The sequence below is a fragment of the Erithacus rubecula genome (genome assembly GCF_903797595.1).
Source record: "Erithacus rubecula genome assembly, chromosome: 21".
Taxonomy (NCBI): domain Eukaryota; kingdom Metazoa; phylum Chordata; class Aves; order Passeriformes; family Muscicapidae; genus Erithacus; species Erithacus rubecula.
The window spans coordinates 8802803-8830710 of NC_136673.1; the positions used below are offsets into that span (position 1 = coordinate 8802803).

At 47.9% G+C, this 27908-nt stretch overlaps 2 protein-coding genes across 5 annotated transcripts in view; both read right to left on the reverse strand.

The window, feature by feature from the left end:
- Positions 1-27908, reverse strand: part of EHMT1 (euchromatic histone lysine methyltransferase 1) — a 460745-nt gene that overhangs the window by 133258 nt on the left and 299579 nt on the right. The gene's annotated exons all lie outside the window — the stretch shown is intronic.
- Positions 1-27908, reverse strand: part of CACNA1B (calcium voltage-gated channel subunit alpha1 B) — a 292116-nt gene that overhangs the window by 105050 nt on the left and 159158 nt on the right. For all 4 annotated transcript variants that reach the window (XM_079324218.1, XM_079324217.1, XM_079324216.1 and 1 more), the window contains 8 exons: positions 27131-27187; positions 26454-26528; positions 24553-24642; positions 20827-21036; positions 10044-10156; positions 5123-5235; positions 2402-2533; positions 1544-1616 (listed from right to left, as the gene is read on the reverse strand). In XM_079324218.1, the coding sequence (XP_079180344.1) occupies positions 1544-1616; positions 2402-2533; positions 5123-5235; positions 10044-10156; positions 20827-21036; positions 24553-24642; positions 26454-26528; positions 27131-27187 (863 nt within the window). The remainder of the gene's footprint in view (positions 1-1543; positions 1617-2401; positions 2534-5122; positions 5236-10043; positions 10157-20826; positions 21037-24552; positions 24643-26453; positions 26529-27130; positions 27188-27908) is intronic.

A 27908-nucleotide genomic window follows, 5' to 3' on the forward strand; every position in this document is an offset into this window, starting at 1 on the left:
TCTGTGAGGATTCCCAGAGGAAATCAGGGAGCAGAGAGCAGGTAGCTGACACAGGACTCTGCTTTCCATGCTCATGGATGTTGTTTGTCAGTGTATGTTGATTATTCACAGCTGGAGACAAAGGTGTGATGCTGCTCTGAGGGAATTTAGGCTGAGCTCAGCCAGGTGGACAAAAGACACCCTGGGTGTCCAGTGACAGGACACTGACCCACCAGGGCTGCTGGGATTAAAATGGGCTAAAGCAGAGGGCAGAAGAGCTTGTTTGAGAAACTTCTTACCCAGAGAATCTCCAAAGGTACAGGGTGGGCAGGCTGTATCTAACTGTATTTATTCAGCACACTGAATGCTGTCTCTGACTGATGCTGCTCTGCTCAGCCTGGCTGAGGTCATGGAAGAAAGGCTTGGAAAGGAATCCCAACCCCACAGTGAAGAAACACTGCCCTGGAGTTTGCAGTTCAGGGATGGAAGGAGAGCAGAGAGCATCAAAGAGCCTCTGGGACACCACAGATAATCCAAGGCTGATGGCTTTGGCTGGATTTAATTCCTACCTCTGGCATCCCACACAAATACCTTAAACCCAGTGTTCTCCTTCACCCCACCACGCCACATGGCAGCATATTCATCTCAGGACTAGCAGGAAATATTCCAGCTGAGCATTCCACAGTCCCAAAGCAAACCAAAACCAACATTCCCATTGCTCATATCCAGAGCTGCTCCTGGTTCCAGATCTGTGGCAATACCTGAAGGGCTCTGAGCCCTTCTCTGATGAGCACTAAAATCTTATGCCAATCCTAATCCCCATGATGGGCAATATCCTGGGAGGTGAGCACTGAACCTGCCTCATATCTGGGCATGTTTTCCTTGTGATTCATTTCCTATCTTAATCCAGAAATTGTCATCACTCCCTTCTCTTCCTTTTTATCTCCTTTTCAGGTGCTGACACCTGAGCCAGCCCTTGCTGAGATCTGGGGAAGTTTGGATCTGGGGGAGCCCACATTGAGCAGGACAAGGATGGAAATGCTGGATCTGGGAGGGTCAACTGCACCTGGAGCAGCCCCAGCTCTCCTGGGTTGGGAAACACCTGAAAACATTATTTTCTAATGATTTTAAATTATTTTAAATTACTTTAAACCATTTTTTTAAAGACAGGTAGAAAACAGCTGCAAAATTCAGCTCTAAATCCAAGCATTGCATCTGCCAGAGCTGGACCTTCATGGGCAGGGGCTGGAGAACACAGAGGGCACATAGAGATATGGCACAACCTGGCACACAGATTTTAATTCAGCACAAAAACATCTATTTTATCAGAATTTCCCCCCTACAATAAATCTTTTGTTCTAATTTTCCTTAATAGCACAGCATTGATTTTTAATTGGATTTTTAGTAATGCATGTATTGGTCAGCAAAGTGAAACATGAGGAGGAAGGATTTCCTCTTTCCTAAATTTCACAGGTTTTTGGGGACTTGTTTGCCCTCCCTAAGCAGGAAGAAACACCCAGGAATTTCACTTCTATCACTGCCCCAGGAGCAGGAATGGCTTTACCTGGAAGACTGTGAGGATGGCAGCAGGGAAGGTGTCAAAATTCGTGGTTGGAGTTTCATCTTGGAAATTGAACCTGGAGAGAAGGGAGAAATAAAAACCAGAGTGGGGAGGGACAGGCAGCTGCAGGCAGCCTTGGAATATCCTTTAACACCCCATAAACCAAGTCAGGGAGCAATATTTGTTCCACCTGGCTGCAACACCCCAGGCAAGCTGGGTGGGGAACATCTCAGAAGGTGCTTAACAGAACCATTAGCAAAAACTCAATTTCATTCCCAGAGAAAATTCTGATGCTTTGAAATTCATTTTCATCTCCAATTAAAATGAGCAATCAAAATCTCCAATGATTTTGCAGAATGAGCCATTCCAAGAAGTTTTCATCCTCAATTGAGCCCAAACTGAAATTACTCTTATAGTAGATAACTTCTTTTTAATATTTTAAAGATAAAATAGGGATTGACTAGGAAAAATAAAAGACCAAGCAAAACCATTTCATTATTTCAGTTCAGAAGTGAGGCTGGAGTTTAAATGGCAACACTGTGATGGTTCTTATTGCAAAACTCACCACTGCTGGCATTTCTAATGAGAATAATCAGATCCAACAAAACTGTGTTTTCCAGCAGGAAAATATTCCAAGTGGATAAATCCAATGGCACTGTGGTTATCAGGGAAGTGCTGCCCCCAGTCCTGTTTCAGCTCTGGGTGTGCTGGGGACCATGGGGTGATGGAGGAGCTTTGGGGACATTCTTCCTTAGGAGAGAATCCAGCTCCAGGGAGACTCCAGAACAGGAATTATTTCCCTATCCCCAGCCCTGAGTGATGTGAACCCTTGCAGGTAGAACAAAGATTCCTCAGACTCACTGTCCTCCAAAGAGCTGCATCCCCAGCAGAGCAAAGACCACGATGAACAGGAAGAGCAGGAACAGCAAACTGATGATGGACTTCATGGAGTTCAGCAAGGACACCACCAGATTCCTCAGGGAATTCCAGTACCTGGGTGGGATCAGAGCAGCCAGGGGAGAACATGAGTGGGGAAAAGCCTTTGGTGAGAAATTAACAGGAATTATTTAAGAAAATTAAATAAATAAAAATTAAATAAATTAAGAGAAAATATTTCCTGTGGAACAAGGGGAAACAACCTCAAGTGGTACCAGGGGAGGTGAAGGTTGGGTGTTGTTCATGGAAAGGGTGGGCAGGAATTGGGAAAACTGCCCAGGGCAGTGGGAGTCCCCATCCCTGCAGGGATTTCAAAGATGTGGCACTTGGGGACATCAGCCCATCTCGGGCTATGTGCCCTCGTCCTGCTGTCACCTTTTAACCATTTAACTCTGCTGTCCATGGCCACACAATCCAAATCATAATCCAATCAATTGAAATCATCATTTGAATAATCCCATTGATGATTCAAAGCAGGAGCACTGCAGCCTCTCCTGCTAAACACAAAGGGAAAACAAACCAGGGCAGGGAGTTTAGACAAGAATTTCTATGGAAGGGATGGAAAAAATAAGAAAACTGCTGAGGGTCAGGATGTTTTTCCAGCAAAGCTGCACTGAGAGGGGGTGGGCAGCAATCTGTGCCTGCTGCCAGCACTTTGAGGCAAACACTGAGCTGTGCACTCAGGCACTGGGATAATGCAGGAGCCCCCAGGAGCTGCAGGGACCTGGCTCTGGTCACGCAGTGAACTCAGTTCTGTCGTGTCAGATGAAAAATCCACTTAATTAAGGCAGGGGAACTTCAGCACCACTGGCCTGAGAGTGTCACTTGCTGTCCTGAGAAGGGGCAGAGCTCCCAGCTTGGTTTGTCAAGTTGAATCTCTTCTCCCAAGGAATGAGCAACAACAAGAGGGAACGGCCTCAAACTGTCCCAGACAGGTTTAGGCTGGGTACTGGGGAAAATTTCTTCGTTAAAAGGTTTTCAAGCACTGGCCAGGCTGCCCAGGGAGTGGGGGGGTCACCACCAAATGTGGCACTTGGGGACATGGGTGAGTGGTGGTCTTGGACCTGATGCTCTTGAAGGTATTTTCCAACCTAAATAATTCCATGATTTATCTCTTCATTGTGCTGGTTGCAATCAGTGGTCAGAGTTCACAAAAATAAAATTGTAACTTGCAAAAACATCCAAAATTTTCCCAAAGTCTAGCACTCAATCAACAACAGCAAATCTCAGCATTCTGGGTGAAATGAACTGGTGATAATTGCTCTGAATTTGCTGCAAACCCAGGAGTTTCCCACACATCAATCAGTGCAAAGCTAAAGCACAGTGACACTTTGGTACCCACCTTTTTTTTTGCTGGGCATTTACAGAATTTAAAGTTTCCACCCTGTTTGTCCCAGAGGACAACAAATGACACAGTACCACACACAAACCTGGGATCTCAATACTAATAATTAGCAATAAAAAATTAGCAGGTGCTAATCAACCCCACAGAGCTACACAACTCATTCCTGGTTACTTCAAATGATTGTTTTGCTCAAATTTTCTTTATCTGTTTAAGGTGGTTGGAGTATTTTTGGAGGGAAGGGCTGTTCCTCCTCCTGTTCCTTCAAGTTATGAAGAATTCAGGGAGTGATGGAAACCAGGGAGGGCTGAAGAGGTAAGGGTGTAAAAAATAAAGTGGAAAACAACAGCAGGAGCACCTAAATTTGTCATTTATTTCCACAGCCTTAGAAATCCTGCAGCAAGGGCTCTGGATGGGTTTGGAAATGGCACAGGAGCTGTTTGCTAATGCCAGCACACATTAACTCAAGGCAGGAGCACGAAAACAACAGAAAAGCTGTGGCAGAAAAGCTGGGTGAAAATTCACTGAGTGAAAATTTGAAGTCTCCAGGCTGAAAAACCCCAAGATTCCCAGCCCAGGCAGCAGGAACACATTTCAGATTTGTGTCTAGGATTAGCACCCAGCAATCCCCAGGGAAGCTGCTTTAACAGAGCCTGAATACTTCAGGAATTGTCATTAGATCAGTGGGAAGTTGATGGGACTCAGAAAGAAAATAAAACTTGGGGTTTTTACCACAAAATATGAGTGATAACCTGAGATTTTTGTTTTAAACAAGCTTAAAAACAAAGCAGAAAAGGACTTTCTCCTGTCAGCCCACTGTCATTGCCACTTAAGGAATTGTCATCAGATCAGTGGGAAATTGACAGGACTTAGAAAATAAATAAAACTTGGGGTTTTTACCACAAAATACAAGTGACGTTACAATTTTTTTGTCTGAAACAAGCCTGAAGACAAAGCAAAGAAGGAAACTCTCCTATCAGCCCACTGAGGAACCAGGAGCAAAACTGGACATGAGGGTGGGGAGACATTTCTTGTGGGTGTAAATACAGGCTCAGGAATTCCCAAAATGTCCAACTGCCCAGCCAAGGAAAGAGGAATTCTGCATCTGCACTTTTAATCTGCTTTTGTGCCAGCTATCCCAGGGGGTTGAGGCTTTTTTTTTAAATAATTTTTAAGTTTTTTGTGATGTAATGAATAGCTTATTGGTGATAAGGGTGGAAAGCACTCCTCCTGCCCCTGGGGCTCAGTCCAAGGGTTTTTGGATGCCCAAATTGTGCTGAGAGTGCCCAGGGAGCTGCACTTACTTTGTCACCTTGAAGATCCTGAGCAGGCGCAGGGCTCGCAGGACGCTGATGCCAAAGGAGGTTCCCGGTTTCACTGCAGCCCAAATCACCTCAAAAATGCTGCCCACGATGACCTGCAGGGACACAGCACTTCAGAGAGGGCACAGCTGCTGCTCAGCTCCCAGAGAGCCTCAAGAATCTGAGTTCAGATTACAAAAACTTCAGGAAAATTCCAGGAGAGCTGGAAAACCTCATCCCAACTTTCTGCATACCCGGAGAACACCCTGGGATTTATGCACAGAAAGGAGCTCGTTGCTTTCTTCTCTAAAAATCAGATTACCTTAAAATACCTTTTGTTTTTTTAAGGATGCTGTAATTTTTAATTAGATTTTTTGAAATGCTGGCTCAACTTCAAATACCAACAGTTCCTTTTCCCAACCCCACCCAACCTGCAGAGGTGCAGGAGGGCACTGCCCATCCTCCCGTTCCCATCAAAAGGACTAAAACTCCTCATCTACAGCACAACAGCAGCTCTGGGTAAGATCTAGAGAAACTTCTGGCAGCTGAGAGTCTTTAGGAGAGCAATTAAAGCAATAATTATTATGAGATCCTGCACAGCCTCTGGCACACACATCCCATCATCTGCCTGGCCCTCAGCCTCGGGGGGCTGAAAAAACTAATCCAAGTCAAGGTGGGATTTTCAAATTTTGTTTTGCCTGGTTGGTTTAAGGATGGCAGAAAATTCACCACAAAAAGAGAAAAAGGTCTTCTCAAAAATCCTTCCTTAGGAAAAGGACAAACAGTGATGGGTTCAGCCCAGCTGGGAAGGAAAATTAAACCCACAAAGGTTTCTGCAGTTAATAGGATCAAACAGGCACTTCCCTGCTAACTGCTGGCATAATTCACATTTACCCAGGAGGTCTGAGCTCCCAGTGCCCCAGCTGGGCAGAGCACACCACAAACACCAGTTCAGAACTGGTTCTCACCAGAGCCCAGCTGGTCTGTGCTGTGGGAGGGAGGATTAATGGGGCAGTAGCACTGGGAACCCCTTTCATGGACAAAACCATGGATTCTGAAAACTCCAGCACTGTTTGAGTGTCCTGCAACACAAGTTGTGCCCTGAGCTTCCAGAAAATACAGAGGGAAAGGGAGATCCACAATAATCAATAATTCCAGTGTCTCCCAGCTGAAGAAGAAGGAGCTAAAACTTCTCTCCCACTGAGAGGAATGTTGGATTTGTCTTTACAAATGAGCTGTGGGTCTGCTGGGAGATAAAACCAGCACTGAGAGATAAAAGAAACAATGGGATGGATTCCACTGATTGATGAATAGACAAAGAGATTTGCCTTTACAAACAAACTGTAAGTTTGCTGAGAAATTAAATTGGATATTGAAAGTAGAAAGAAGCAATGGGGAAAAACTATGAATTCTGTAGGAATTAAAAATGAAAAGGGAGAGTTGTACATTAGAGGGGAATCTCAGGTATCAGGTGTTTGGGCAGTCTGTGCCTCTCAAGTACCTCAGCCCATGGGGCAAGAGAGAGGGAAATTGGGATAAAAAGGAGGCTGCATCCTCCAAAAAATCTGAGAGATCCCAGGGCAATGCCCCACGGCCTCTCCTTTTATTGGAATAAAGCAAAGAGGACTCCTCTATCTCCTTTTTGGACATACACCTCTGGTTTATGGTTTGTGGGTTAATTTTCCTGACACCAACATTGGGAATCCCTCATGAATCAGCAAAAACCTTTCCCTAGCCCCTCCACGTAGCACTGGTAATTAATTTTGCTCAGCAGCCCCTCCTGGGAGCTGTTCCACACCAGACCCACGGCACTGGTGCTCCCCAGGCACCAGGGGGCTGCTCTGGTTTGTTGTTCCACCCTTTGGGTTGAATGGTTTAATCTCCATGGTTTGTCAAACAAATCTGGGTACAGAGCTCTGTGATGTTCCAGTGCTGAATTCATTCTGGGGGCTGGAAGGTGGGTGAGGGAGGAACAAACACAGACAGAAGGAGGATCCCTATGGATTCTCTGAATTAGTGACAGATCAACAGCTTTCCCTCCTGGGAAAGCCTCAGCAGAGCTCCCTGCACACCCCTCAAAGCTCAGACACCTCCTAACTTCAGCTTCTGCTTTGTGCAAGCTCCTAAATCACCTGTCCCTGACCAGCTCTTGCTGTGGAAGGAGCATCTTGCATCCAGGGATACAAGGTCAGGGGCAGCTCAGAGCCCACCCAGTGCAGGACATCAACCTGCCTGGGTCACAAGGCAGTGACACCCCTAATTTAGGGACAATTTATGGGCAGTCTGGGTCTGGCACTGTCCCTTGGGCTGTGAGGACATCCCATCCCAACCCTCTGAGCCACCACAGCTGCCAGGACAGCCCAAAAACAGAGCCCCACATTTGGATTTGAGACAACCTCATCCAACACCTCGGACATTGGTGGGTGATTTAATCCCTAATTCTGTTTACCCTGAGCTTTGCTGCTGTCATGGCCAAAAAGAGAATGAATTGCCTCTACTTAGAGCCTTGGATTTAGGAGGGTCACTCACAAAAGGTGACAACAGCTCCTCCTCCCTTGTAGGAGAAGAGGAATTTGTCTTCATGGAAGAAGAGTCACTCCCAGCATTTTGGGATATAAGAACTCAAAACAGCAGCCTGAGTGTCACAGCAGGGCTGGGTGATGAGTGCAGTGACCTGAGCCACGCTCCCTTTGCCCCTGGCTGCATCTAAAGCTCCATATCTGGGTTGTTACAGCAGACTGAGAATTGTGTGAATTCTGTGAATTGTGTGGCTGAGTCCTGCTCAGCCCACACTGTAGATAAGAGAGGCTGAGTTCTCCTCTGCAAGCACAGATTACAGCTAATAGCTCCTAATGAATAAATTACCATCTACACACCAGGCTCTTGGTGAGCTGCAGTGTCTTGGGTTGCAATACAGGATGTGCCCAGAAATGTGTTTTCTATCATCTTCTGTTAAACCAGCTGGGGCAGTGCCCCTGATCTCCTGGCACATATTCTCTGCTAATGGGCCATCTTTAAACCAGCTGGACAATCATCTTTATCTTCCCACAGCCCATCCTCCCTCCAGGAGATATCTCCTGTTCATGACCATTGAGTCCCAGGGCATGGCTGATAAAATTCCATCGTCCCACTGGGAGATGCTCCAGCCAGGGCAGGAGCCAAGCCTTTCCTACCCAGAGAAAAACTGAGATTTTGGACACCAAGGCACCTTCTTTCCACTGGATTCCAGAGGAAAGCCAGACCTTTCCACATCATCCCTGGACCTTCAGAGGAAACTGCACCTTCTCCAGGAGCACTGCTCCAGCTGAACCACATCTGCCCCTGCAGGAGGATGCAGCCACCATGGAATGGGACTGTGCCACCACCCTGACTGACTGTGTCAGCTTGGATTCTGACTCTGGCAGGGTTTGGGATTGTTCTTTGTAATCCTGCATTTCTATTTTAATTGTCCTAGTAAAGAACTGTTATTGCTATTCCCATATTTTTGCCTGAGAGCCCCTTAATTTCAAAATTATAAAAATTTGGAGGGAGGGAGTTTACATTCTCCATTTCAAAGAGAGGCTCCTGCCCTCCTTAGCAGACACCTGTCCTTCAAACCAGGACATGCAGCCAAACCCAGCCCTGCTGTTCACACCACAGCTGCAGTTTGAGCCTGGACTTGTGCACTGAAAGAATCCGAATTATTGCCCTGCTGTCTCCTCATCAGGTGTTTACTCTTCTACTCCTGGTGATGTCTGAAAAGCTCTTGTTATAAATACATATTATGGTATTGGCTTTTTGCAAATATTAAAGTAAATACTGTATGTGTAGTATTTAAATAGTTTTAAAAATATGGTTTTCTTTAAAAATAACATAAACTAATAAAATATTTTCATAGTAAATAAACTATTTATTTAATTAAATAACACCCAATAAAAGCACCTACTACTAATATACCAACTACCAGCACCAACCATTTATAAAAATTAAAAACCACAACCCTAATTAATTAATTAAAAAATTAAAACCACAACTAAAAAGCACTCCAAAAGAAACAAACTCAAAAAAACCTATGTAAAACAATTCCTAAAATATAAAAAATAATTTATAAAAACGTTTAAAAATATATATAATACAACAAACTAATAAATTTTCAAAATATTTCCAAAACAACAAGTATACTCTTATTTGAATACTAAACTCGGAAGCATTTTAACTTTTTACTTTATTGTTTATCTCCGATCATCTTTTATTAATTTTTTTTTTTTAATCTATCAAAAAAGGAAGCTCATTTTTCACACTCTGCCTGTGTGACTCGGGGTGAAGGCTGCTCAGTGGGTGACATGAGCAGGAAGATGTGTGGGGTTTTTTTGGGTATTTTGTCTTTCCACCAGCTCATTGAAATGGGAGGGGCAGACTCTGCAATCAGAGCACTCAGGGGTGCTGATGCTGCAGGAAATGAAATCCCCCAGCTGTCACATCCCTTCCTACAGCAGGATAACGAGGGGAGCTGAATGCATCTCACTGCTAATTTATAGCAGGGCTGCTCCCCACAGGAGACACTTCCTGTGGATTTCACACTCATCCTTCAACACCCAGCACCTGAGTGACAGCAGAGACTCCTGCCTGGAGCAGGGAGGGTTTTCAAGGACAGGGAGTGACAGGACAGAGGTTTCCCACTGCCAGAGGGCAGGGTTGGATGGGATATTGAGTAGGAATTCTTCCCTGGGAGGGTGGGGAGGGGTTGGAATGGAATTCTCAGAGAAGCTGTGGCTGCCCCTGGATCCCTGGAAGCATCCAAGGCCAGGCTGGACACTGGGATTTGGAGCAGCCTGGGATAGTGGAAATGTCCCTGCCCATGGCAGAGGTTGGAATTAGATGATTTGAAGGTCCCTTCCACCCCAAACCATTCCATGATTTATCCACCCTGCTGGATGTTACTCACCCCAAAGTCAAAGCAGTTGAAGGAAGAGTGGAAGTAATTTCTTGGCCCCAGCCCATACATCTTCAAAGACATCTCAGTGAGGAACAGCCCCAGGAAAACAAACTCTGCGAAATCTGGGAACGGGAGAAGAGATTAAATCAATCCATGAGCCCTTGCTGGGCAGAGCTCTTCATATGGGGAATTTTTGCTCCTTTTCCCACAGCACCAAGGGCCTGCTGGCAGAAGAAAATCCCTGTGCAATGGCAAACAGGAGCCAGGCACCATTAGTCACAATTCCTTCTGTGTGCCCATGAGCTGTGAAGCAAATGTTCACCTGTGGGCAGGGTGGGGGCAGGAGCATTAAATAACATCCTCATTGTCTGTATCAAGGAATTTCAACTGAAAGCCCTGGATCTAACATTTTTAAAGGTCAAATTTAATTGCAAAGATGTTTTGGGATTTCTGTACTTGCAAGAGATGGAAACTTTTGGGTGTGGGGTGTAAGTTTCTGTACCATCCTCTGATGATAAAAATACTCTTCTACCCAACAGAAGTGCTGAGGGCTCATATTCAGAGGTGTTGTGTCTCCTGTTACCACATTTATTTTTATTATGCCTTTATAGCCCTGTAATTATGGAAGAGCCCCTTCTGTTTCCTTTTCCTTCACATATCACAGACTGGGAAGATTTTGATGGGAAAATTTATCACCTATGATGAAACAAAGGGCAGAAGGAACAGAGCTGGAGGCTTCAATTTCCACATCAAGTTTTGAGCACTTGAAGCTACAGCAAACACTGCTTTTGGCATTTTAAGTTTGGATCTGGAGGCCAATAAGCAACAGCAAGAGTGAAAAACCACCTACACTACCAAGAAAAACCAAACAGCAGAAGGCAAACCTCTCTGGAGAAAAGATGAGGAAAAGAATCAAACCTCAAAAGGTGGGGATTAATCACCTTGTTTTGTGCAGCACAGGAGGTTCTCAGAGGCTGCAGCAGCACAGATGCTACAAGAAAGTCTCTTATAATTTCAGTTTTATGATTCCAGGAATGATAAAGAGGAGATGGTGGCAAATATGGGACAACAGATAGAAGGAAAATTTTAGCAGGATAATCCTGGATTCCAGGGGCTTTGCACTCTGGGGTGGCTCTGGGCTCTGCTCTGGGACAGGGATAGAACCCAGGGAATGGCTGGGGCTGGGCCAGGGCAGGCTCAGGCTGGAGCTCAGGGCAAGGCTCTTCCCTCCCCCAGAGGTGCTGGCACTGCCCAGGCTCAGGCTGGAGCTCAGGGCAAGGCTCTTCCCTCCCCCAGAGGTGCTGGCACTGCCCAGGCTCCCCAGGGAATGGGCACGGCCCCGAGGCTGCCAGAGCTCCAGGAGCGTTTGGACACCAGGGATGGACAGGCTGGGATTGTTGGGGGGTCTGGCCAGGGACAGGGTCTGCACTGGCTGATCCTGGGGGGTCTCTCCAGCTCAGGATATTCCATGATTCCACCATTCTCTGACCTCCTGCAATCTGCAGTTTCAGCTCAGCATGGGGAGAGACAGAACACGGAATGAGGGTTCTTCCCACCTGCCTGGATTTCCATTCCCAGCCTGGCACATCCATAGGGAGTGAGCAGAGCTGGCCCAGCTCCGTTCTGGGTGTCTTTGGAAGTGCCTTGAAAAACGCAGCTTCGATTACCCAAAAATAAAAAGGGGTTTTAAATTTTAAAATTTAAATGAAAGCCAGTCATGGCACATCATGGGGATAAAGTTTGCTGAAATCCAGGAAGCAATAATGAGATGAGAGAAGCTTTATTAACACCTTAGTGAGGAGCCTGCAAGGACACCTGTGTCAACATTTGCAAAAAGGGAGGGAATTTTAGCAGAGTATTAATTATCCCATGTGACTGCTCTCCTTGAAAACAGGAGCAAGATCATTAAAGGAGACTCTCAAGGGCAACGTGTTCCCAGCTGAGGAATAAGATGACAAAATCTGAGATCCACAGCCTTTTCCCCAGGAAGAGCCAGGCTCCAGCCTCTGGATCTCACTGCTCAGGGAAGAGCATGGGGACAGCAGCACAATTCCCTGTCACCTGGAGCTCAGAGCTCTGAGGAGAAGCCTCTCCACACCTGACCCAGCTGCAGCTTTTCTCTCCTTTCTGACAGGAGGTGCAAGGACAAAGTGAGGAACTGAGACTGCTGTCTCCAGCACCAAGGATCCCAGAGTAAAGGGATATCCACCATTATACTGTAAATCCATCTGACCTTCTGTCCCAGGATACAATGTAAAGATCTGCCCCAAAGTATGGATTCTATCCATCAGGTGGAGCAGTGATGCTTTTCTCCATGGGAGATATCCTCTGCTAATGGGCCATCTTTAAACCAGCTGGGACAATCATCTTTACCTTTCCACAGCCCATCCTCCCTCCAGGAGATATCTCCTGTTCATGGCCACTGAGTCCCAGTGCATGGCTGATAAAATTCCATCATCCCACTGGGAGATGCTCCAGCCAGGGCAGGAGCCAAGCCTTTCCTACCTAGATAAAAACTGAGATTTGGAACACCAAGGCAGCTTTTTGCACTGGATTCCAGAGGACAAGAGCTGCCAGACCTTTCTCCAGGATCACTGCTTCAACAAGAGCACTCCACCTGGACTGCAGCCACCACTCTGACTAGCGGGGTGTTGGGTTGCATTCTGACTCTGTCAGTGGTTTAGGGTTCTTTTCTTTTGTACTATTGCATGTATTTTATTTTTTTCTTTTTCCCTATTAAATTGTATTTCTGACTGGGAGTCTCTCACTGGTATTGCTTTCAAAGCCATTACACCTTTCATCTGCTCTGCTGAGCCCTCACCTGTAGCTCTGAGACCAACAGGAGCTGCTGGAACAAGTACAGAGCAAACCTGGAGCTGCTCCCAGGGCTGGAGCCCCTGTGCTCTGGAGGCAGGCTGGGAGAGCTGGGGGTGCTCACCTGAAGAGGAGAAGCTCCAGAGAGAGCTCAGAGCCCCTTCCAGCCCTAAAGAGGCTCCAGGAGAGCTGCAGAGGGACTTTAGTTTTACACTCAGAATGTAGTGCTCACTAGAATAACTTCCAGGTGTTCTCCCTACTACAAAGATTGACATCCAGCCCATAGTGTGAAACCTTGTTAAATCAGCTGATAACATCACTGGAGGTTGTGGATCCTCCAGGAATCAGTGCACAGTCCCCACATGTGTCACATCTCCAGCAGGGAGATTCTCATCCCCTTATCCCTGCCCCAGCCTCACCTGACCGAGTCACACCTCAGGTGTCCCCCAGATCCTTCCACACAACAATAAAAAATCCTCAGTAGTTTTTTTAACTGCAAATTTGCACCAACAGACCTCTGGACACTTTGCCAAGACAATTACCATCACCCCAAATGAACAAAAAAGGAGGAAGGAACCAAGGATTAATGTTCAGTCACTGCTCCAGCAGTGAACACACCCCAGGTATCATGAGGGCAAAGGTGTCACCATCAGACTGACACATCCTGCAAACACACCTGCAATATCACACCAGAAAAAAGCTAGAAAGTGGCAAAAGAGAATCAAGAAATATTTGATTATATATATATTTTAAAAAAACCCAAAACAAAACAGGAAATGTTTAAAACTCAGAGCATCTAAAAACCACCTTCCTTCTGCTGCTCCTGCAAGAGCCAACCTTGGCCTTTCCCAGCTGAAGAATTCCAGAGCAGAGCCCAGAGCTGGCAGCAAGAACTGTGTCTCAGCAGGTACCAGATGCTACAAATCACAGCCCAGTGAGGCTGGGATGGAGGGAAGGGAAATTCAGACCCTGAACTCCTTGGGCAGAAGGAATTAGCTCCATGGAGAAGCTGCTGCATCCAACACATGATTTCTTCTGAGAAGGCCCTACCTAAATAATTGAAAATGCAATTTTGTTGTTTGGGCCTCCTGGTATTCAAACCTCACCTAATTTCATTTGCTTTACTCAGAAGCATTTTGTGATGTGATTTAAGGAGGAAAAGTTTGATACAAACACTCTTATTTCATTTCCAAGCTGTGCTGTTGGCAAAGGCCATGCAAGCACTCCTTCACCTCACACCTTTGAATTAGTTTCCTAATTAGAGTTACCAGCTCCTTTTTGTCAATCACAATGGATTAATTCCATTTCTGCCCCATCTCCAAGTCCAGTGGCATCAGAAGCAGGTGCTGAGCCTGACACTTCCCCCTCCTCACTCTCCCCTCACATTAAACAGAGCAGGAGAATTTCAGCAGGGCAAAATTGCCCCTTTTTGCCCAAGCAGATGTGAAATGCTCAGCAGACAGAAATTCCCCCAAACATGAGGGAAGAGGCTCTCAGGCCATAATGGCTCTAATGCTGTGCTCAAAGACTGGGTTTATCAGGAAGGAAACATTTGGATTGTGCATTTGGGGTTTAAACCTACAAAGATTAAAGAGCCAGGATGGATCCCTGCAGGATTTGCTGGAGAAAAAAGAGAGCTTTGGGAAGGGCAAGTGAAACTGGAGTGATCCAGTGCTGAAACCTCATCCCCACAGTCCCTAAACCCCATCCCACAGCTCCAGGGAGCTCTGCCCCAACCTCATCCCACAGCTTCAGGCAGAGGGAGAGGAGCCCCATCCCTGGGGCCTCCTGCTCTGCCCCAGTGCCTGCCCCTCTGCTGAAAATTCATCTTTGCCTCTACCCGACCTCACTGGTGCCATGCCAGAGTTGGTTTCTGACAGAAATCTCTTCTTTCTCAGAATATTGGCAGTGGTGGAAATGAACATGAAGAGATGATAATAAAACCATTAAATATATGCAGGAAATATATTCTTTTATAGGCAACTGCAGCTTATTTAACCAAAGTTCTGTGTTTCAGTGTCCATCTGCAGCATGAGAGAAATCCTATTTGGCCCTGGAGTCTTTTCCATACAGAGAAGGAGAATCTCTGATTGAATTTGAGAATAATTACAGGGGCATGAAGTAGGACCTGTTATTAATCATACCAAAAGAATTCAAAGAATTCCTCATCAGTTCTTTCAATAAGGCTAAAGAAATCCCAAGCCTCTCTCCAAAGCTCCTGCAGTCCTTCTTTCAAAGCACTTGTAGAGATATGGAGCATCAAGCAGAGAAAGCTACTCAGAACAATTCAAAACAGAAAAGTTAAAAGAAAAGACCAAGGGAAAAATAAATCAATGCAGACCCGTAGGCTTTTACCAACCGTTCTTTAAGTAAAATTAATTTGTAATGTAATTAAACTTCTCCCCAGAGGGACAGGTATAATTGAATTAGAGGTGCCTGGGTAGAGTTGCAGGGTTTAGCAGATCCTCACAGGCTTTCTCCTCTCCTGCTGCTGCAGTTCACAAAAAGCCTCCTCAGTTCTTTCCTAAGCACCTTCCCTGAAACAACATCATTGGAATTTCTGATTTCTCTCTTGCTCTGCATCACACCAGCCAGGTCCTGCTCCTCTGCAGCGATGTTCCCTCATCATGGATTAACTTCTAAGCCATTTTTAGACTCTGTCACTCTCCAAGTTAAAGGATTTTGCCAAGTGTTTCCAGGAGCTCCTTCAAATCCCCTGGTTTTGTGCTCTCGTTCTGCCCCTATCTAATGGATTTGTGCACAAATCTTGGGCAGAGTGGGGATTTCCAGGAGAATTCCTGGAGGGTCAACCCCAGCTGGGCTCCTTCCCAGATGTTTGTGCTGCAGAGTTATCCAGGCAGGAGTGAGGGGACAGGTCCAGTCTGGCCACCACTGCAACACCAAAACAACCAGCAAAGTCCTTAGGGCACCAAGCATTCCCTGCACTCAGTATTGCATCAGGGATCTGTAGAAATTTGAAGCTATGAAAGCTCTGCCATCCCCCAGGAACGGGGTGGAAAGGTTTAGGTCATCCCCAGTGCACAGCCAGGTGTCAATGCAGACCCACAGCTCCTCATCCTGGAGTTCAGGAGGGTTTGGAGGTATGGGATACTTGGAATTTAAGAGGTTGAACTTGTAGGGCTTTTAGGAAAATTCTTCAAAGTTTTTTGTTCAAAAATCACACTAAAATAGGTTTCTGCCCAGAGCAGAGACAATCATCCCCAAAATGAGCCCACAGAGCCTCTGCTTCTTCTCTTGGAGAAAACTATCTTAAAAAAATAAAATAAACCTCAAAACAAACAAATAAAATCCACCTGACCACCCCACAACAAAAAATTGTCTGGTGTACATTGGAATTTCCATGATGACCATTCATGGAGAGATTTAGTTAGGATATTGGGCAGGAATTGTTCCCTGGCAGGGTGGGCAGGGCTGGCACAGGGTGCCCAGAGCAGCTGTGGCTGCCCCTGGATCCCTGGCAGTGCCCAAGGCCAGGCTGGACACTGGGGCTGGAGCACCTGGGACAGTGGGAGGGGTCCCTGCCATGGCAGGGGTGGCACTGGATGGGCTTTGAGGTCCCTTCCCACCCAAACCAGGCTGGGATCTCTGTTTTTTATTCTCGTTGTCACAGTGACCAAACTTGTATCACCCTGTCTAAAAACCCAACGTGAGCATCCACAAAACCGTGCCCTATTTCTGGATAATCTGTTTTTTTCTGTGACCCACACTGGGCTGTCCCTCCCCAGTGCCAGTGCTGTTTCCAGCAGGGTTTAACACCCCAGAAATTCACAGAGCTCCTGGATGAAGGATGACAAAGATGCTGAGGGGACCAGAGCATCTCTCTTATGAGACAAGGCTGAGAGAGCTGGGGCTGTTCAGCCTCAAGAAGAGCTGATTGAGAGGAATCTTACCAAAATATCTGCAGGGGGGGCTCAGAGCAGGGCCCAGGCTCTGCTCCAGGGGCCCAGCAATGGGACAAGCAGAACTGAGCTGATCCCAGTAAATTCCACCTCAATGTCAAGAAGAATTTCTTCCCTGTGAGGCGAACAAGTAGCTCAGGAGGGTGTGGAATCTCCTCCCTGGGGATATTCAGAGCCATCTGGACACAGTCCTGTGCCCTGTGCTCTGGGATGGCCCTGCTGGGGCAGGGAGGTGGCACCAGGTGACCCCCTCAGCTCCCTTTCCTCCCCATTCTGGGGTTTCTTCCAGGGGATGATTTTGGAGCCCCTGTCCAGCTGTTTTCCTATTGACAAAGGACAGTGTGATGGTGCAAAGGCTGGGAGGATGTTGAGAATTTAATCCCCAATAAAACACAATATTTGGTGGTTTTCTGCCTCTTCCATTAAATGTAAGACGCTGGGATACCCCACTCCCAGCTCAGAGGGGAGCTGGAATTTCTTTCTACACCAAAAAATTCAAACTTGCTGCCCAAGTGCTTCTGACACTAATTGACATTATGGACAAATGCAGAACTCCTGAAAAATGGATCCATCCCTAATTCCAACCTATTCCCTATTTTTTGTCTTCACCTGGGATAGACTGGAAGCCTAATCTGTGGCATCTGTCTCAGATAAATTTCCCAGCTGGAGGTGAATCTTTAATTGCAAGAGGCAGAACCAGCCCTCACTGGAACGTGAAGGAGTTTCTGGTTCGTGGATTTCTTCCCTTGGAAAAGTCACTGCATAAAGTGCTCCCAAAACTCAGTTTTGTAAATCTGAAACTTTTTTTTTGAGTTGAAAGACTTCAAGTGTGGGGTTTGTTTCCTAAACATTTACTCCTAATTCCAGAGGAAATCCTAATCCTCAAATTTCTAATTACCTTGCCAATCTAGCTTATTATTTCCTTTGGTAAATTGAGTTAATGAATAAGCAAGAGTGACTTCTCTGTATGGTCTGTCTCTCTTTTCAGTTGAAATCTTGCAAAAAAAAAAAAAAAAAAAGAAACCTTGAAAGAAATTTCTGTCCTTATTATACATCTCTCATTAGAGCTCCATTACCTAGTGGCATTAAATATTTCAACAAATATTAATAAGGAGCTTTTGATGTCAGAGCAGTCAGTATTCCTGACCTCTTAGGTCTAATAAAAAAAAACTTCAAAAGTTTGCCTTCCTTGTAATAAGGAAAGACCTGAGGATCTGAGGCAAGAAATATTTAAGTATCTAATTTACAGAGAAATCAAGGCAAATTAGGTAGACAAGGATCTTTAAAGATCTAAGCCAACATTGTTAAACTGTTCGAAATATTTGAGGTTTTTTCCCAGCCTTCTGTTTGCTTTTTTTCAGAAGCTTTACTTGAATTTTCATCTGGTCAAGTGCTGAACAACAGATTTGTTCCTGGCCATTTTATAGGGTCAGAAATGGCCAAAGAAATGGCTTTTTTTTTTCCAGGAACAAACCTCATCCCATCCCTTCAGAAGGAAAAATTTGCACTATCAGCATCAGGAATTTCTAGAAGTTTTCCAGCTCTAGGAGTCCCAGCCTCCAAACTTCATTAAAATAAACAAAAAAGCTTCATCCCTCACCTTCCACACTTTTTTAAAACCAAGATTTGTGAGCGAGTCTGTGACCTCAGGGAGACACTATTTCTTATTCATCAGAGCAATTTAAAACCCCAAAATCCATCTTTCCAGAGCACTTCTAGACTCTCTGAGCTAAACCAGGCGACCACAGGAAGTGGCTAAAATAAAATCTTTTCATAAATATAGGATAACCTTCCCTCTGGGACTATTTCTGTCACTTAATGTCACAGGAGGGCACTGTGACACCCATCCCCTGTCACCACACCCCATCAAGGAGGACAAAGAGCTGTAAAGTTGCAAACTTTGAAAGGCTCTGACAGGAATCACAGCACAAGTGGGGACAGTGCCTGATTCTGTAAGCACTGTGTCCCAGGTTACAATGTAAAGATGTTCCCAAAAGTCTGGATTCTATCACCATCTGTTCAACCAGGTGGAGCAGTGATACTTATCTCCATAGGAGATATCCTCTGTTAATGGGCCATATGTTAAAACCAGCTGGACAATCATCTTTAATCTTCCCACAGCCCATCCTCCCTCCAGGAGATATCTCCTGTTCATGGCCATTGAGTCCCAGTGCATGGCTGATAAATTCCATCATCCCACTGGGAGATGCTCCAGCCAGGGCAGGAGCCAAGCCTTTCCTACCCAGAGAAAAACTGAGATTTGGAACACCAGAGCAGCCTTTTCCATTGGATTCCAGAGGACAAGAGCTACCAGATCTTTCTACAGGATCACTGCTTCAACAAGAGCACTCCACCTGGACTGCTACCACCACCCAACTAGCAGTGTGTCAGGTTGTATTCTGACTCTTTCACTGGTTTTTCTTTTATACTATTGCATGTATTTTATTTTTCCCTCTTTTCCTATTAAATTGTACTTTTGACTTGGAGTCTCTCACTGGTTTTGATTTTAAACCATTACACACTGGCAGGATTTTAATCTCACAGACCATTCCAACTGCTGTTATCCCAGGAATATCAGAGCTGGCAGAGCTCTGAGTGCATCCCCAGCAGGAACCACCAATGGGTGCAGATCAGCTGCAAAAGTCACACAGATTTGCAGTTCTCTGCCAGAGAATCCTGCTTTCCAGGTTAGCCAGAGAATCCTGCTTTCCCCAGGCACCATTGCCCTTCCCTTTGTGCATCCTTCTCCAGGATAATCCCTCCTGTGCTGCTCCAGGACAATTCCTGCCCCATTCCAGGACATTTCCTCCTGTCCTGCTCCAGGCTTTACACCTGACTGAATTTCAACTTGGCAATAACTTTTAGGATAACATTCCTCTCTCAAACATATACCCTGGTGGATTTTTTTCTGAATTGTGCGCTTCAATAATTTGAAATAAGATTTGAAAGAGAATTGGAATTGTTCAGTCTGGAGAAGGGAAGCTTTGAGATGATCTAAATGTGGCTTTCCATGACCTGAAGGGGCTGACAAGAAAGATAAAGAGAGACAATTTACAAGGGCCTGGAGTGCCAGGACAAGGAGAATGGTCTTACACTGCCAGAGGCAGGGATGGATGGGATATTGGGAAGGAATTGTTCCCTGGGAGGTTGGAGAAGGGTTGGAATGGAATTCCCAGAGGAGCTGTAGCTGCCCCTGGATCACTGGAAGTGTCCAAGGCCAGGCTGGGCAGGGTCTAGTGTGTTGGGAAGGATAAGGATTTGACAGGAAGGTCTCACAGATATGTATGTATAACAGAAAGATCTTTGAAGGTAGAATCTGAAGAAGGAATAGAAATGAAAGCAAGTTTTTATATAGTAGAAAAGAATTGCTGAGCCATTCTTACTGGATAACTAAGAAGGCAAAGAGCAAGTGAGTTGGAAGGGGCTTTTATGACTCTGAGCAAAGGATAAATCCACCTCAAATAAAAGATGTTTTTGCCAAGCAAAAAGATTTTCACAGACAAACAAAGATGCCATGTTGCAAGTAAAGAAAAGATCTCAAAATTTTCCACTGCAAGAAAACTGAAAAACAACTGCTAGCTTAAACTGTAACATACTAACTTTTGGTGATTGGAAAATAGTAGCATGAATATGGTAATGTTAGTAGTTAGTTATGATATATAGTAAATAATAATAAAGGTATTGATTGGTTGTTGTGTTTTAAGATGCTTTGTAATGAAAAGTATATAAAGTTAACTTCAGACAAACCCACAGCTGTGGCTGACAGGCTGTGGGCTGGGCTCTTGTCACCCACAACACATAAACTGCTGCATCATTTGCATACAATAAACAGCATTTTAAAGAGCCCATCTGGAGCTCTGCATCCCTCATTTTAGGCTCTTACACTAGTGGAAGGTATCCCTGCACAGGGACAAGAATAAGCTGGGCTTTAAGCTCCCTTCCCACCCAAACCTGTGATTCCAGGAGGTGAGGCAGGAGAGCCAAGCTCGGAGGGAAGCTGCGAGCGGCACTGCAGGGTCACAAACAGCTGGGAGGGAACAGCAGTGGCCAGTACTCACAGAGAGCAGTGGTCAGCTTCTCAGGCTGGTCATAGTGCACCATGGCCACACACAGGGTGTTGAGGGCCACCACGCAGAGCACAACCCAGTAGAAGCTCTGAGCCTTCACCATGCGCCGGATGAAGAAGCGGAACATCTTCTCTTTCCTCCTGAAGTAGGACGAGCTCTCGTTCTTCCCACTCTTCAAACTGGCACGGGCAAAGGGGGACCCTGGGACAGAAAGAGGAGTCACCACACCCCACCCCAGCAGGGAAAGGGCTGCAGGGGGTTCCTGGGCACACAGAGCCTCTCCAAGCACCAGCGACAGCTCAGCGGGAAGCTGGAATGTTGGGAATGGGCTGAGCAGGGGCATCTCGCTTGTAATGAGGGATGAAGGCTGGAATTTTAAACTTCATGGCTCAATGCCCAGCTCCACCATCTAAACTGGCCTTCCAAACCTTTGCAGCAATCCTGACTGTCCCAGTTTAACTCATCATTTTTTCCTGGCTGGCAGGGACAGAGAGCAGCAAGCACAGGGTATTTCTACCCACGGTGTGGAGCAGTCCTGGTAGAGCTGGGTAGGTGCAACATAAAAGCTGATCCCTATTTTCCCTGCTCCAAGGAACAATTACTATGGAATGGAGTAAATTCTCCTTATTTTACTCGCTACCCTCAGGTATTTCCTCAGCAGAGGGCTCAATCTCCTCCGTGCATCAGATTTTGGGTGCAGCCACTCATTTGTCTCAATTCTGCCTTTATCAGCTCCATTTCCACTCCAGGCCGAAACCCTGGCAAAGAGTCAAGTGTTTCAACAATAGGGAGCTGATGGAAGAAATGATTCCTGATGTCAGCTCTCGCCACGGGGTAGAGGCACTGCTCAGATGAAAAGGCAATCTCCAGCCAGTGCTGAGGCAGGAGAAATCAGGAATAAGGGCATAAACACATGGACCCCTTGGGGCTCCTCTGCAGCAGCCACAGAAGCTGCTGCAAGCAGAGGAAAAGGTGACTGTGCCAGGCTGGCCACTGCCTGTGCCCGTGGTTTGTGACAAGATATCATTACTGCCCTTCCCCACGCTGGGGTGGAGCAGCCCAGCAGGATGAGCAGGACATGTCCTCGTCCTGTCCTGCAGCAGGTGACTCTCCTGGGCTCAGTGACATGAACAAAGATCTCTGGCTTCAGCAGCCACATCTCGGAGTGTGATCACCTCCACGTCAGCACTTGGAAAGGGTGGGAATCTCACCCAGCCTCATCCTGCAGCATCAACCACAGCAGCCTGAGAAAGGATGAGGCATGCAGATGTGGCAGCAGTGGGTTCTCCAAGCCTCACAGCCCCACACAAGTGTGATGCTCCCCCATGGAAAGTGAGCTCTCTGCTCCATTTCACATTTCTGGCCATCCACCAGCACTCTAAAAGCAGAGCTGGCTTGGCCAGACTTTGAACAAACTCCTTGCTGAAAAAAAAAAAATTAGTGTTTCTTCTGTTGGTTTGAAAATCTTGCCTTTGGCAGTTTGGAAGAGAAGAAATCACAGTGCTGCTCCTCTGCTTTAAGACAACAAGAGGAGCCACAGGTTGGGATTTAGGCTGCTTCATATCACAGCACTCCTCAGCAGCCCCAGAGCTCTTGGATATTTGAGCCCCTCTGTGCTCTCAGACTGGCAAAGGAACAGTGCTGCCCTCTCATTCCTCTCTGCTGATCTTCCAGAAAAGCAAAGCAGTGATATTTAAACTGCTCTAACATGGGAAACATCCCCTTCTCTGGGATCTGGTATCTGCAAATCAAGGCAGTGCCTGGTACAGCACAGAGGGTGTGAAGCCAGTGGGAGTGGAAAGAAAAGAATAAAAGCTAAGAACAACTGCAGAGAACAGCCTGGGAAGTATTTACCACTACACAGCTTTGTACTGGGGTTATAAAGCTCATCAAGGTGCTTGTGTTCAAATTAAAGTGAAACATTTTCAGCCAATGGCCAGAGAGAGACCTGGCAAAGTCTCCCCCACTCTGAGCTGCATCTTCACGTGGCACTCAGGGATTATTTGTTAGTTCTTCCACGCTCCTTCTGTTCCCATCTGAACACATTACAGAACACCATCCAAAAACCCCTTTTCTCCAAAACAGATCCTTTATGTGTAATTGCCCACGTGATCTGATTGTTTATGCTCTGCATTTCAGCCTCTTCACAAGCCTGCAGAAGTAGCTGCTTAATCCAGTCCTTCCTTTCTCGTTCCATGAATCAAAATCAAAACCACTTTTCCCCAGTGGGTGAAGCACTCGCAGGAGGTGGAAAGCACTGCTGTTATTTTCCCTGCCATATGCTCCTGAGACAGTTCCCAGCTCTGCCTCGGATTATTCCCCAGCCCAGATGCTCTGTCATCCGTTGCCACCTGAAATGCTGAACTCCAAGATCTGTTGGCGTGGCTTTGGCTGCCCAGAGCCTGGAGGGACTTGGACTTGGAGGCAAAGATCTCAGAATTATTGCAACCGTGAGCAAATATTCCAAAAATGACCGTTCCTTGTTATCCATGCAGGGATCCGAGAAAAAACAACAACAAACCAAACCAAAAATGCACACAGGCTGCTGCATTTTTGCCCTTTTTCAGCACCAAACCTCTCCTGGGAGTGGCAGCAGCTTCACCACAAACCCTGCAGCCCAGGGGATGGTGGTAGCTCAGTGCTAGTGTCAGGAACATGCCAAGCCACACTCATTTTTCACAACCAGGTCTTCCTTTAAAGGGGGGGAAAAAAAATTCCAACAGGAGCTGTGATCCCTGAAAACACCAATGCCAACTTTCCAAAGGGCAATTGAGGCACTCATGCTTTGCAAGCAGCCACAGACACGGATTCTCAAATGTGCTGTTTGTGCTGCTACTCCTGTGCATCCAGGATTTGCTGCTTCGTGGGGACTGGGCTGCCAAGACATTTCTTTGGAAGATAATGAGAACATCTGCTGCTTCAGCAGCAAAACACACTCCAACAACAGGCACAGGGATGAGAAAAGCACCCGACTGCAGAGCAGCAGGAGATGCCTCTCCCACAGCTGAGAGGCTTTTGGCTCCAGCAGCTCCCTGAGGAGGGTGCTGGGTGCCCAGAGGCTCTCCTGGCAGCCCAGAGCTGCCTCTGCCTCCCCACTGGACAGATCTCAGCAGGGAATCAGCTCTGGAAGCTGCAGAATGGGCAGCATCTCCTCAGCCTGAGCATCCCAATTCACCCCAGCAATGCCCCACAGTGCAGGATGCCCTGCTCTGCACTGGATCTCCAGATCTGGCTTTAAAACTGCTTTAAGATCTTTCTCTAAGAAAAGAATGAGAGAATTGAGGCCACTGTCCAGCAATCCCAGTGACCATTCCCACAGCAGAGGCTCTAACCCCTCAGCTGGGCATTAGTGGACAGTGGGACTGTGGCCACTTCCTCTCCTCCCTCCAACAGTGTTGTCTGGCAGATTTGGGGTTTGTTAGCATGAGTGAGCAGGTTCCAAGCAGAATCCCAGGATGGCCAGCCCAGCAGGGATTGTCCCAAGGCTTTTCTCGAGGGTGCAGCATGCAGGAGCTGAGCCAGACAGCGCAGGGAGAGGGTGAAGCCACGGAGCTTTTTGCTTTGGGAAGTCGAGTGCTGCTGCAGCAGCAGTGGAAATTCATTCTCCTTCAGGAAACTGCAGCTTCTGGAGCAAAGGAGCCTCTCCAGAGGAGGAAACATGACATGGGCAGGTTCAGGTGGAGTCGAAACCTCGGGGGATGCGAAGCCAGTACTCACCAACGGAGCAAATGTCTGTGAAATGGTCCTCACCTTCTTCTGCATGAATCAGGTCATTTTTGCTCTTCTTTATTGCGGCTCTTTTCAACACTGCGTGCAAATTAAAGAGAAAATGCCCCATGAGGATGCAGAGTGGATTCTGTCTCCCCCTCCCTTCACTCTCAAAGCTCCCCCACCAGGGTACCCTGGAGCAAACCCACAACCCTGCAGGGCCTCTGCACACCTCAGTGCCAGGGTGCTTCACTTCTTTGCCCTTCCAGCTCCTGAAGGTTTGCCAGGCACAGCTCTGCACGTCTCAGTGCATGCAGCAGATGCAGGAGGGTGGGGGGTGGCTGCAGCTGCTGGGCCTTCCAGCACAGCACAAAGGCTGGGCAGGGACTGGAGCTTCCTGAGCCCCACGGGGCTGGCAGAGGAGTGCTGCCACCCCTGAAACCATCAGTGCTGCTGGCAGAGGGCACCGGGAGGGAGTCAGCATTTACAGAGCTCAGTTGACCGCCCAGCCATGCCTCAAGGAGCAGAAATGCTGCGTGGAAAAAGCGGCCACACATCAGTGAGCAGCCTCTCAGCAGCACCCAGTGTGCAACCCCTGCCCGCTGGGGATGGTGGAATTCCTTGAAAACACATTTATTTTTTCCTCCAAAAGAAGCTTTTAGTGGGGAGGACAAACACTACTATGTTTACTCCAACAGGGAATGAGAGCTCTGCACTGTCCACCCAGAGCACAGGGGGTGAGGCAGGAGCACTGAGGACGCTGCTCCCAGGAGCACCTACCTGCAGAACCTTGAGAAGTGGCAGAAAAAAAAAATCACGTTGGTACAGTTTGGTGACAGCTTCGAGACAGACAGTAACTAAGCAGCACTTTCTATCAGCAGTAAGACACCCCACGGTGTGGTGATACAGACTGGTCCGTGGGCACACACAGCAAAGCCACTCACGCTGCAGAGACTGCCCCGGGGAGGCTCCTCCACAACACCCCCTCACCCTACACGGGCTCCCTGCCCTGACAGACACACGGATGCGCTTCTCCTCCTAAGGGCTGTGCTTGAGTCGCTTCCAGGGAACACCCAGAGCCTCACCCAGCAGAGGAGAGGATGCTCTGAACCTGTGATCTGGATCCCTTGTTTTGCAAACGCGCTCCTTGCTGCCCCACCCAGCTCTAGGCTGAATCCTCAGTCCCAGCAATAGCAGCCTGGGGGTCCCTCCGGCTGTGTCTGTCCCAGCTCACTCCAGCATGGCCAGGGCCATCCTCAGCGCTGGAACACAACCAGCTCTGGGATTCGAATTTCCCAGCACTCCCTGGCATGGATTGAGCAGCTCTTTATCTTCTCTCCCAGAAAACTCCTCTGTGTGTTTGGCAGTGAGGTTGTGCCTTCTCTCCAGGCACCCTGGATGCCACGTCTCTCTGTTTTGGGGACTCAGAATTTACCACCACAGACGTGGGCTGCTCCACACCAGTTCCTCCAAGGCTGGGAACATTCTCGGGCTCCTTTAGCTTTAGGATAAGAGGAGCCTGAGCATCTCTGGGTCTTTCTGCTGTGCCTTGCGCCCACCTGGAGTTTCTCACAGCACTCAGCCTCTCAGACCGCTCCTGCAGACACCGAGTCCAGCTGGAGCCGCAGCCAGCGCCGGCCAGGCTTCCCCAGCTCGCACACACCCCCGCACTCACACTGGCCACGCACACCTCAGCCCTGACCTGCTGCAGCCCCAGCTCTTCCAGCCCCAGCTGCTGCCGGCGCAGGTCACCGGGCTGGCCCGGCTGGACCAGCAGTGATGCTCCGGGAGCCGCAGGGCTCGGAGCGGGCGAACAGCGCCCGGGGCGGATGGCACCGGTGAGCTGGGCACGGCGGCTGTGGGGGGAAGCTGCCCCTGTGTGCCACCCTGGTGATTTGCAATCCACTCACTGTTGTAGCTGCTGCCGCTGCCAGTCTCTGCCGGCGCCGTGCCTTGAGGAATCGGCCCTTCCGAGGCGGCCCTCCCTGACAGTGAATGGGAGGAGAAAAAAAAAGAGGGGGGGGGAGGGAGGGGAGGGGAAAGGAGGAGACATGGGAGGACGAAAGATGGTCAGAAAAGGGAGAGGGAAGAGTCTTTAACTGAGCTTTGAGTGGCTGGCGCATCCTAAGAGCTGTCGGGGCTGGAGGCACAGGGGGAGCATCCCCGTGGCCTCGCTGCTCGGCTCCTCCGGCCGTCCTGCCACGCCGGGCTCGCACGTCGGAAGGAAGGATCACCACACCCTGTTATGTCTTACTGCTTACAGCTAACAGGGGGCTCAGTCCCTGGGTCAAAGCCGCTCGCAGCCCTGCCTTCTCTCGGTCAGCGCATTCGCTCTTCTCCATCCTTGCGCAGCCTGTCCCCCCTGCACACACAGCCAGCCACCCTCGGCAAGGCGTGGGCACCGACCCCGAGGGCACGTCCCCATCCCGGGCCGGTGTGGGGTGTCCCATAACTGCTCCTCAGCCCCGGGAGAAGCGGCTCTGTGGCCGGATTTGTGCCGGGTGCATGCGGGAGGATCCGCGTGGCAGTGACAGCAGTGGAACCTCTCCCGTGGCACAGGAGGAAAACGGCCAGCAAAGCCACCTACCGTCCAGAGGGGACTTCTCCTCCGCGTTCTTGTCCTCCTCGGCCAGCATGACCTCCTCTGGAAAAGGAAAAGCGGGCAGGGTCAGCTCAGGATCCTTCCAGCCTGTCCCGGTGCCACCCACCCAGCCCCGGCAGACTCTGCAGGGGCATTCTGGCCTCAGGGATGTGTCCCTCTCACACAGGGGAAGAATTTCAAAGAAAGCCACTTCCCCTGTGAGATCCATCCCTCCTCACAGCCACCTCTGCGGGTTCTTTGCCAGCACCTCTGCAGAACAAGGAGCTTCCTCCAGACCAGGCTGGGCCACAAATGAGCCCCAGGAAGGTCCCTCATGGCCACCCACACTGGGGACAGCTTGGGGAAGATGCTCCACACCCATCAGTGCTCTTTTGTCTCCAAAAAATCAGGGTTCAGCCATGGGGAGCAGACTGGTGGCACAGGGTGAGAGCAGCAGGGCCACATGGCAGGACACTCACTGTCACCACAGAGCCACCACGTCAAATCTTTGTCCAAATAAAATCCAAGTTTTCCATAAGGGAGCTCTGCCTGGCACACTGATTGCAACACCACCCTTCCATTCATCTGCAACTCATCTCCAAAATACAACCTTGCACTTGCCTAAATTAAAAAAACAAAACAAACAAACAAACAAGAAACACTAAAACCCTCCTAAAATTGAATAATTTTTATCTGTGTGAAAGACAACCCAATTTCCTGAGGTTTCCCAGGTCACTGCCACCCCCCTGGCCAGTTTGCAGTGCTGTACCAATACCTGAGACTC